This window comes from Cetorhinus maximus, chromosome 24 (assembly GCF_964194155.1).
Source record: "Cetorhinus maximus chromosome 24, sCetMax3.hap1.1, whole genome shotgun sequence".
NCBI classification, from domain to species: domain Eukaryota; kingdom Metazoa; phylum Chordata; class Chondrichthyes; order Lamniformes; family Cetorhinidae; genus Cetorhinus; species Cetorhinus maximus.
This window is the reverse complement of record NC_135902.1, coordinates 50,831,751-50,842,961: the sequence shown is the minus strand read 5'-3', so window position 1 is coordinate 50,842,961 and position 11,211 is coordinate 50,831,751. Positions and strand designations below refer to the sequence as shown.

General features: G+C 44.4%; 1 protein-coding gene across 2 annotated transcripts in view; it reads left to right on the top strand.

Annotated features, from left to right (window-relative positions):
• The first annotated feature begins 4,773 nt into the window (after window positions 1–4,773).
• Window positions 4,774–11,211, top strand: part of LOC144667593 (protein kinase C alpha type) — a 299,492-nt gene continuing 293,054 nt past the window's right edge. For both annotated transcript variants that reach the window (XM_078529023.1, XM_078529022.1), the window contains exons 1-2: window positions 4,774–5,086; window positions 5,571–5,602. In XM_078529023.1, the coding sequence (XP_078385149.1) occupies window positions 4,929–5,086; window positions 5,571–5,602 (190 nt within the window). In that variant the 5' untranslated portion in view covers window positions 4,774–4,928. The remainder of the gene's footprint in view (window positions 5,087–5,570; window positions 5,603–11,211) is intronic.

Below are 11,211 nucleotides of genomic sequence, written 5' to 3'. Positions count from 1 at the left end.
TTATAAGGTCAGAAGTGGGGATGTTCGCTGATGATCACACATGTTCAGCACCATTCGCGACTCCTCAGATACTGAAGCAGTCCATGTGCAAATGCAGCAAGACTTGGACAATATCCAGACTTGGGCTGACAAGTGGCAAGTAACATTCGCACCACACAAGAGCCAGGCAATAACCATCTCCAAAATGAGTGAATCTAACCATTGCCTCTTGATGTTAAATGGCATTACCATCACTATTAACGTCCTGGGGATTACCATTGACCAGAAACTGAACTGAACTAGCCATATAAAAACTGTGGCTACAAGAGCAGGTCAGAGGCTAGGCATCGTGCATCGAGTAACTCACCTCCTGACTCCCCAAAGCGTGTGCACCATCTACAAGGCACAAGTCAGGAGTGTGATGGAATATTCCCCACTTGCCTGGATGAGTGCAGCTCCCACAACACTCAAGAACTTGACACTGTCCAGGACAAAGCAGCCCGCTTGATTGGCACCACATCCACAAACATTCACTCCCTCCACCAGCGACACACAGTAGCAGCAGTGTGTATCATCTACAAGATGCACTGCAGAAATTCACCAAAGTTCCTTAGACAGCACCTTCCAAACCCACGACCACTACCATCTAGAAGGACAAGGGCAGCAGATAAATGGGAACACCACCACCTGGATGTTCCCCTCCAAGTCACTCACCATTCTGACTTGGAAATATATCTTCATTTCTTCACTGTCATTGGTCAAAATCCTAGAACTCTCTTCCTAACAGCACTGTGGATGTACCTACATCACACGGACTGCAGTGGTTCAAGAAGGCAGCTCACAACCACCTTCTCAAGGACAACTAGGGATGGGCAATAAATGTGGCCCAGCCAGCGAAGCCCACATTCCGTGAATGAATAAAAAAAAGGAACCCAAACTGAGCAGTTGATTGGTGAGTCAGTACCATTTGACAGCGATGTCGACGATACCTTCCACCACTTTGCTGATGACTGAGTGTAGACTGATGGGTTGGTAATTGTTGGGTTGGATTTGTCTTGCTTTCTGTGGACAGGACATAGTGGGACAATTTTCCACATTGCCGGGTAGATGCCAGCGTTGTAGTTATACTTGAACAGCTTGGCTAGAGGTGTGGCTTGTTTTGGAGATCAGATCTTTAGTACTCCCATCAGGATATTGTCAGGGTCCACTGTCTTCAGTGTTTCCTGATATCACACGAAGTGAATCGAATTGACCGAAGACTGGCTTCTGTGATACTAAGGCTCTCATAAGGGAAGTGAGATGATATGTCCACTCAGCACTTCTGGCTGAAGATGGTCCTCAGTTTTAGACATGCCTGGTGCTGCTCCTGTTGTACTCTCTTGCATACCCCATTGAACCAAGGTTGGTCCCCTGGCTTGATGGCCATGATAGACTGAAGTATATGCTGGGCCATGAGGTTACAGATTGTGGTGGAGTACAATTCTGCTGCTGCTGGCAGTGCACAGTGTTTCTTGGATGCCCAATTTTGAACTGTTAGATCTATCCCGAATCCATCCCATTTAGCATGGTGGTAGTGCCACACAACACGATGGAGAGTATGTTCAGTGTGAAGACTTTGTCTTCATAAGGACGGTCTGGTGATCACTCCTATCAATATTGTTAGGGACAGATACATTTGTGATAGGTAGATTAATGAGGACAATGTCAAGTAAGAATATAGTCAATGACCAAGCACCCACAGCTTTCAGGGGTAGAGAATTCCAGAAATGTCTCCTTTCAGAACTAAATGGTTGACCCTTTATCTTGATAGTATGCCTCCTAGTTCTAGACTCTCCAGCCAGGGAAAACAGCCTCTCAGCATCTAACCTGTCAAGCCCTTTCAGAATCTTGTATTTCAATTAGGTCACCTTTCACTCTTTGAAACTCCAGCAAATATAGCACCATTCTACTCAATCTCTCCTCATAGGGCAATCCACTCATCCCAGGAATCAATCTGTTTAACTTTTTTTGCACCTCCACCCAGGAAAGTATAATCTTCCTTAGGTAAGGAGGCCAAAACTGTACACAATATTCCTGGTGTGATCTCACCAAAGCCCTATGTAATCGCAGCAATATTCACTTACTCTTATACAACAGCCACCTTACAATAAAGGTCAATATCCAATTTGCTTCCCTAATTGCTTGCTATAGCTACATGTTATCTTTCAGCGATTCATGCACAAGTACACCCAAATCCCTTTGAATACCAATATTTCCCAGTCTCTCACCTTGAACGAAATAGTCTGTTTTTCTATTCATCCTATCAAAGTGGGTAATTTCACCTTTCTCCACATATTAATCCATCTCCGACCTTCTTTCCCACTCAGTTAACTAGACTATATCCATATGCAGGGTGCTTACATCCTCCTAACTGCTTCCTTCCCTACCTAGTTTTGTATCACCATCAAGGTTGAATACAATACTCTCACTCCCCTTATCTAAGTTATTGATATAGATTGTAAATAGTTGAAATTCAAGCAATGATCTTTGCAGCACCTGACTAGTTACAAATGGCTAACCTGAAAATGACCCATTTATTCCTACTCTCTGTTTTCTGTCCATTAACCAATTCTCAATCCATGAGAATATAGTACCCCAATCCCATGAGACTTAATCTTGTGTCGCACCTTAATCAAAAATCTTTTGAAAATCCAAATATACCACACCCATTGTTTCCCCCTTATCTAACTTGCTAATTGCACCCTCAACTCCTCAAACACTTAAGCAGTCTGTGCCCCCATGCACCTAAATCTGGACAACATTCAGGCTTGGGCTGATAAATGGCAAATAACATTAGCATCACAGAGGTTCCAAACAATGATTATCTCCACAAAAGAGAATCTAACCATCTCCACTTGATGTTCATTGGCATTACCATTGCTGAGTTACCATCAACATCCTGGGGGGGGGTCACTATTGAGCAGACAATGAACTGGACGAGCCATATAAATACAGTAGCTACAAGAGCAGGTCAAAGGGTGGAGATTCTGCAGTAAGTAAGTCATCTTCTGATGCCCCAAAACCTGTCCAGCATCTACAAAGCAGAGGTCAGGTATGTGATGGAATACTCTCCTCTGCCCAGATAAGTGCAGCTCCAACAATACTCAACAAGCTTAACACGATCCAAGATGAAGCAGCCTGCTTGTTTGGCACCCTATCCATCACCTTAAAGATTCAATCCCTCCACCGCCAGTGCACAGTGGCAGCAGCGTGTACCATCTATAAGAAGCACTACAGCAACTTGCCAAGCTTCCTGCAGCAGCACCTTCCAAATACTGATCTCTACCATCAAGAAGGACAAGGGCAGCAGGTGCATGGGAACACCACCACCTACAAGTTCCCTCCAAGGCCAGGTACTACCTTGACTTGGAACTGTATTGGCATTTCTTCACTGTAGCTGGGTCAAAATTCTGGAACTTCTTTCCTAACTGCAATGTGGGTGTACCTACACCACATAGACTGCAGAATTTCAAAACAGCGCACCACCACTTTGCAAGGGCAATTACGGGTGGGCAATAATTGCTGGGCTTGCCAGCAATACCCTTATCTCATGCATGAAAAAAACTCTGACAGATTTGTCAAAACATAATTTTCGTTGCATAAATCTGTGTTAACTCTATCTAATCATATTGTGATTTTCCAAGTGCCCTATTACCACATCCTTAAGAATAGATTCTATAATTTTATTGTCTGTTGATGTCAGGCTAACTGACCTGTAGTTCCATGATTTCTCATTCCTTCCTTTCTTGAACTGTGGGGTGACATTTGCTATCTTCCAATCCATGAATCAAGTGAATTCTGAAACCCGTGCATCCACTATTCTGTAGCCACCCCTTCAAAAACCTGAGGTTGTAGGCCTGTGGATTCAGAGCCTTTTACTTCATTCATTTCTCTAGCACCTTTTCTTTACTAATATTAATTACTGTTAAGATCCTCCCTTTCCTTGTTTCCCCACAACATCTGATTGTTGTGTGTGTATGTCTTCCACTTTGGGGAGAGAGGCGAAGTATTTGTTTAATGTCTCTGCCATTTTCTAATTCCACATTATGATTTCTCCTGTCTCAGCCTCTAAGGGATCCATCTTTACATTCGCTAATCTCTTCCTTTTTGTATACTTGTAGAAGCTCTTACAATCCGTTTTGATATTTCTCGTTAGTTGACTCTCATTCTGTTTTCTCCCACTTCATTATTTTATTGGTCCTCCTTTGCTGATTTTTAAAACGCTCCCAATCGTCAACTCCCAATTGTTTTTGCCAACATTGTAAGTTTCTTTTAATCTAATACTGTCCTTGACTTCTTTATTTATCCATGGTTGGACCACTTTTCTTGTGGGGTTTTTATTCCTGAAAGAAACGTTATGTACAGTGTATATGGGTGAATACACTATGTGAGTGAGTACAGTATTTAGTACGTCGCCTGATGTTTTGTGTAAACTGGTGTAAACTTTGAAATGCCAGTATCGATTACTCTTGTGATGATATTTAAACGTTGAGTCATGGAACTCGCCTGCATGGAATGCAAAATCAAAAGAGAAGCGAGTATTAACACTCACCATGTAATCTGCCATCCAATTAAACATGGAAATCATTTGAAATGTGCACAGCTTAGCAGCGGTCTGGGGTGCGAGTGCTGGGGGCCAGTGGGAATGTGCTGCCCGCTGCAGAGCGGCAGGGGGCGGTGTTGAGCCGCCGCCCTGGCTCTATGTTGGAGGCTGGGGCTCTGACGCTGCGGCTGCTGCCGGGCGGAGCTCCTGTCAGTGATAAAGAGGCGAGGGTTCGGTGCTGGGCACCTCTCAGTCACCCTCCGCCTCCGCCGCACCTACACTTTCTGCATTTTTTGGCGGGGTGGGGGGGTTGGGGGTGGCTGTGGGGGGTTTTTTTTTTTGGTTTTAAATACACTTTGGGAATAAAATGGCCGATGCGGAGGGCGACGGCGGCGAGACCGTCAATCGGTTTGCTCGCCAGGGAGCCCTGCGGCAGAAGAACGTGTGTGAGGTGAAGGATCACAAGTTCACCGCCCGCTTCTTCAAGCAGCCCACCTTCTGCAGCCACTGCACCGACTTCATCTGGTGAGTGAGAAAGGGGGAGAGACGGGGGGGGGACCATGAGAGTGAGCTTTGTACCCCTGTCCCAACCAAACTCCTGTCCCAAACACAACCCTCTTCCCCACCCCGCCCCACACACACACACACACACTCACACAAAACTTTCCCTAAACTCTGTAAACTTTGTGTCTCACCCTCCTGATCAGCTGGCTTGTTCACTTTTGATTCACTTCCCACTCATCCATGTCCTCTTGCCCCTTTCCCTGGATCTTTGTGCTATTTTGTTTCTTAATCCTTTTTTTAAAAAAAATTTTTCACCCCCCCCCCTCAAGTTCTGCTTTGTTTCCTGATCTACTTTTATTTCATAATTTTCGTGACGTTTCATGTTGGTTGTGTTTCCTGGTCCTCCTGTTTTCTTAGTCCTAGCGCTGTTTTATTTTCGGCCTTTCTGTGTTTTCTGTTTCTTTTCCCCCTAATGTTTGTGATTTTTATTTTTTCTTCATTGCAGGGGATTTGGGAAACAAGGATTCCAGTGTCAAGGTACGTGAGTGTGAACGTGTCTGTGGATTGTGCTGAGCTGGAAGGAGCGGGAGAGTCTGCGAGAATCTGCATTAGTTTCCAGAAATGTGGGTTTGTGTATGGGGGGTGGGGGGAAATATGTCAGGGATTGGTAACCAGATAGAAAGAGGGAGAACAATACAATAAAGAGAACGGCTGTCCTTTGTAATAGAACTAAATGCAGGTAAGTCTTGCAATTTCCCTGGAACATGGTCTGGAATTTCTCCAGTGACGGGTTTGCCCGCTTGCTTTCAGTTTTAACATGGTGCCGATTCAATCGGTAGGTGGTGAGGTTGAGGAAGTCGTGACTTGATGATTTTAATACACAAACTTCTAATTGCTGCCTGTGGCTTTTTAATGTTGGACTCTGGGGTCCGGTCGAGTCACCAGTTTTATTTTTCCTATTTGCTCCTCATTCTGTGGGGTTTGTATTTTGTGTGTGTGGGCTGTCAGGTTTTTTTTGGATTGCTATGTACCTGTTTGCCCCCCACCTCCGCCCCCGCCCGGGTCTCTGCTGTTATTTATTAGAATTACTTGTCATGCAGCGGTGCAAAGGTGTACAAACCCACTTTCACTGGGTCACGCTTTGTTGAAGATGTGTAACTTCCTTATAGATGCGCTCCGAAGTGCGAGGTGCTTTTCGAAAGTGTGGCAGGTTTGGAAGCTCAGGATGGCATTTGTTCTGCAGTGTCCGCTAAGAATCTTGCAGCGTTGGAAAACGCTGAGTGGTTAAAGGAATGTTCCAAACCCAGCTTTTGGCCAAACAGATTTGGGCCCCTTTTATAGAAATAGTAGAATTCCCATTTTTTTAATATAAAAGTAAAATTATTGCGGATGCTGGAAATCTGAAATAAAAACAGAAAATGCTGGAAAAACTCAGCAGGTCTGACAGTATCTGGTGGAGAGAGGAGCTGTCAAACCTGCTGAGTTTTTCCAGCATTTTCTGTTTTTGTTTCAAAATCCCACCTTTCACTCTGCTGTGGCTGCTGAAGCCAAACTGTTCCTTTTCTCCCCCTCATCAGTCTAGATTACAGCCTCTGGTTCTCTTGCTGATTCTGAGAGCAAGGAATGGAAAGCTTCTCAGATTGCTTCAGGTGTGGATTCTGTAATTTAAAAAATGTTACATTGCCCCTCTGTGTGTTTGCCATTTCCGACCCTGCGTCTGAATGTGTGAGCACTTCCCTGCAGTGAAAACAGCTTTCAAAGAAAAAACCTTTTAAGGAAAAATTGCACTAACATCCTTCCTATGAGTATTTTTGACCAGGTGGGAAGTATTGGTTGGGTGAGTGCTCTGTATCCAATTGATGTCAGCACTATTTTTTTCCTGGTATATCCAAATACAGTAGACTTGCTGTGCAGTTTGGAACTTGGAAGCTTATCTTCCAGTTCAATCTCTGCTACAGTTCTTCCCACACAACTAAGGAATGCACTTCTAAGCAAAAACACAGCTTGTTTAAGTGGTGTCGCTTGCAGACGTGTAGCCCACTCCTTAGCTGTTGTTATGGTACACAAACCTTCCTTATTTGTGTGTGTTTGTATACTTGCATTTTCTGTTTTGAAGTTGCGAGTGACATTTGCCTCGTGAGCCAGTTGCTCCATTGTTGGGAGACCCAGGCAGATTTGTGACAGTGATGTAAGATGTGGTTTAATAATGATTCTGAAAATGGAGGTTTCTGCTTAAGTGGAGATTTTTTTTTTAAGGAAATGTTACTCACTAAGATTGTAACAGTCATTATTGCTACTGTGGTGGGAGTTTCCAGGCAGACATGACAATTACTTTGTTTCCCTTTACCTGATAATTGTTTCCTTTTCACTCCCTCTTGTCTGCTCTAAGTTGCGAGGCAGCTCACTGCTAATGGGCCACAGTTTACCTACAGTGCTCAGAGAGACAGAAACTGTTGCACCACATTCAGAGGGCAGGTTTTATTTTTGCTGCACACAATCGATAAAATACCCACCTTGAGGGGACAGTCTGTCCTGAGCAAGGCTGTAAGGCACCACTCCGCGAAATCTTTCCCTTTACTGTGTTGACAGTCACACACAGACTGGACAATTCTGTGGACGTAATCACAAAGTACTGGACCATTAAAGAAAAAAATAAAACCGCAAGTGACAAATTTGAAAATGGGAGGGGGAATCTCTAGGAACACACACCAGGAATTGCTGGAATTCGCTGCTTTGAGCTGCGGAGACGCAGTCATTGAGTTCAGTCAGGATGGAGATCGCTAGGTCTTTGGACATGAAGTGATCAAGAGTTATGGGGATAGGGCAGGAAAGAGGAGTTGGGAGGTAAGTTTGAACATCAGTATATTGAATGGTGAAGCTTCCTCAAGGGATTGCCTCGCTCTTCTTTCTTATGTTTTTATGGAGAGAGAAATAAAACCTAGTTGTGTTCCGGTTTAGTGAGCTTGTCTTCTTGATCAGATGCTGACCAGCCTGCTGGGTGTTTCCTGCTGTCACTCCTGTGCAAATGGATGCTGCTTGTTTTTACTAAGACAGGCAGCCAGGAGGATGTCTTGAATGTTTGCTTCCGTCTTCATGGGGAAAGGCAGAAGATTAAAATTTGGGCTGCTTTATCTTTGTTTTTGGGGGGTAGGCTGGAGGAGCTGAGGGGTTTCCTGTGGCAGGGATGCAGCACACTGTTGAGTTTTGATTTGAGCTTGGGGGTTTGTTTGTATACACTGAACCAGGGGAAACTGCCACATTTTGCCCATGTCGCGTTCTTCAGTGCAGTGAGGAGAGAATCCAAGTCTCTCTTGGTTCTTTGTTGAGGGACAGACGCGGAGCCCCCTGATGAACTGTTCCGTGTAAAATGCAGCACACAGCTTGCCACGCTTTCGTCTCTGAGTCGCAAAGCTCTGGATTAAACAGAAACTTGGGTGCACAGACACCCCCTCTCCCTGGACGACCCAAAGCACTTATATAAAAACAAAAAACTGCGGATGCTGGAAATCCAAAACAAAAACAGAAATACCTGGAAAAACTCAGCAGGTCTGCTAGACCTGCTGAGTTTTTCCAGGTATTTCTGTTTTTGACCCAAAGCGCTTTACGGCCAATGACATACCGTTGAAGTCCAGCTACTGTTGTAATATCACAGCTAATTAGCATACAGTAACCTCCCACAAATAGCAATGTAATACTTTTTTTTAGTAATGTTGATTTGAGGGATAAATCTTGGCCAGGTCATGTTGCCCCTACTCTTCTTTGAAATTATTTTTGCAACCACCTGAGCAAGCCGATGGAATCATTGATGAATGTCACATCGGAAAGACAGCACTCTGACTGTGCAGCCCGCCTTCAATACTGCACAGAGTGTCAGCCTCGATTTTTTATGTGTTTAAGTCTGAGTGGCACTTGAACTGCATAACCTTCTAATTCTGGGGTGAGTGTGCTACCTGCTGGGCCACAGCCAACACCGTCCTGGTTACTGGAGTATTCAAAAAGAACAGCACTCCTGCCCCAGTGTGAGCCTGCTGCCCCCCCAACTGAATCGCCCCTGACTACACGTTCTCCCAGGAGAGACCGCAGTGAAGGAAAAAGCTGTAGCCAACTCAGCATAGAAATACTGGGGAAATTCTCCTGGCTCCCATAAGCAAAAGCCCGAGAGACCACAGTAACCACTAAACTCTTTATGACCCCAACTAACTGACAATTTATCCTAAGTTGCTGCAGATGCCTTCTCTCGGCAACTTGTCAAGTTCCCTTTTAAAAGGTCATGCTGAATCCATACTTCTGGCCACTTTCAGTACTCTATATTCCAGAGGACCGTGACTCTGCAAAAAGAGACATTTCCTGGGATCTGAACTAACTGATCCCATTGGACTGAGTCCCGTCCCTTTTATGTTATAGTCGTCTGTCGTGACATCGCTAAACCTGCCTTCCCTAAAGTAAAGAATTCAACTCTCGCTGTCAATTCTGCTGACCAAAAACCTGAGGCTGGCATTGGTCATGGCTTAATGGGAAGTGCACTCAGCTCTGAGTAAGAAGGTCAGGAATTCAAGTCTCACTCCAAAGACTTGAGTGTGTGACTCAAGCTGGCACTTTGAATGTGGCACAGTTGCGGGCACCATCTTTTGGAGGTGCAGCACTGGCGGAGGTGCCATCTTGTGTTTGTCCTCAGGTGGATGTGAAAGATCTCATTGTGCTATTTGGGAAGAATAACGGGGGAGTTATTGCTGGTATCCTGGCCAATATTAATTGCTCAACTAATGTCACAAACAGATTATCTGCTTATCACTGCATTGCTTTTTGTGGGAGCTTGCTGTGTTCAAATTGGCTTTGGTGTTTCCTATATTGCAAGTGTGACTACACAAGTACCTCATTGACTGCAAAGTGCTTCGGGACATCCAGAGATTGTGAAAAATGCTTTAGAAATAAAGTTATTTCTTTCTAGCTGGGATCATGCCTGGGCGCAGTACTCCACATGTGAGTGTGCCAAACTCGTATCTGGATTAAGTATGGCAGCCTTTTGTTTTCTGTACCTCTCCCTTTCACCAAACCTGCTGAAAACTGACAGCAGTTGGAAGGGGTGTGTAAAATGTTGTTTGTGTGTGTGTATGTGGGGGGGGGGGGGGGGTGAGGAAGGATGTTGAATTCAATTGTACCAAAGCTGCTAGCACCTGCTCTTTACAAATCTGTTCTAATTTCACAGAATTGTTATGGTGTAGAAGGAGGCCATTCAGCCCATCGTGTCTGCACTGGCTCTCTGAGTTGGGTGTTTGGATATCATTGGATATATGGATAGCTCTGAGTTATCTCTGTGTTATGCTGGATTGTAAAATGACATCAGTTTAAAAACTGCTCTTTGTGATCAATAGTCACTTGATTATGAAGTTTCTGAAAGCTGTCATTAACATCGTTCACACTTGTAAGAGCAGCCTTTATGTAATCTGTGTTTAACATTCTGTTCACTGTCCTTGAACGTCCAGTGGCTGCTAATACTCTGGGTAAAGTCTCTGTTGCATACAAACAAGGAGCCGGAGTAGGCCATTCAGCCCCTCAAACCTGTTCCACCATTTAATAAGATCATGGCTGATGATCTATCGCCCCCTTGCTTACCAAGAATCTGTCCACCTTTGCCTTAAAAAATATTCGAAGATTCTGCTTCCACCACCTTTTTCAAGAGAGTACCAAAGACTCGTGACCCTCTGAGTGAAAGAATTTCGCCTCATCTCTGTTTTAAATGGGCAACCCCTTATTTTTAAACCGTGACCCCTAGTTCTAGATTCTCCCACAAGAGGAAACCTCTTCTCCACATCCACCCTGTCAAGACCCCTCAGGATCTTGTATGTTTCAATCAAGTCACCTTTTGCTCTTCTAAACTCCAGTGGATACAAGCTTAGTCTGTCCAACCTTTCCTCATAAGAAAACCCACCTATTCCAGGTATTAATCTAGTAAACGTCCTTTGAACTGCTTCCACCGCATTTACATCCTTCCTTAAATAAGGTGACCAATACTGTACACTGTTGGTCTATTTCTTGTTCCCTTGAATATCCTGTGATTTTTTAAAAAATAAATAGAAGCCCTACTCCATGGGGGTTTAACTAGTTTTTTTCCCCTCAACCCATCTCTCGCTTCATTATTTAGTTTG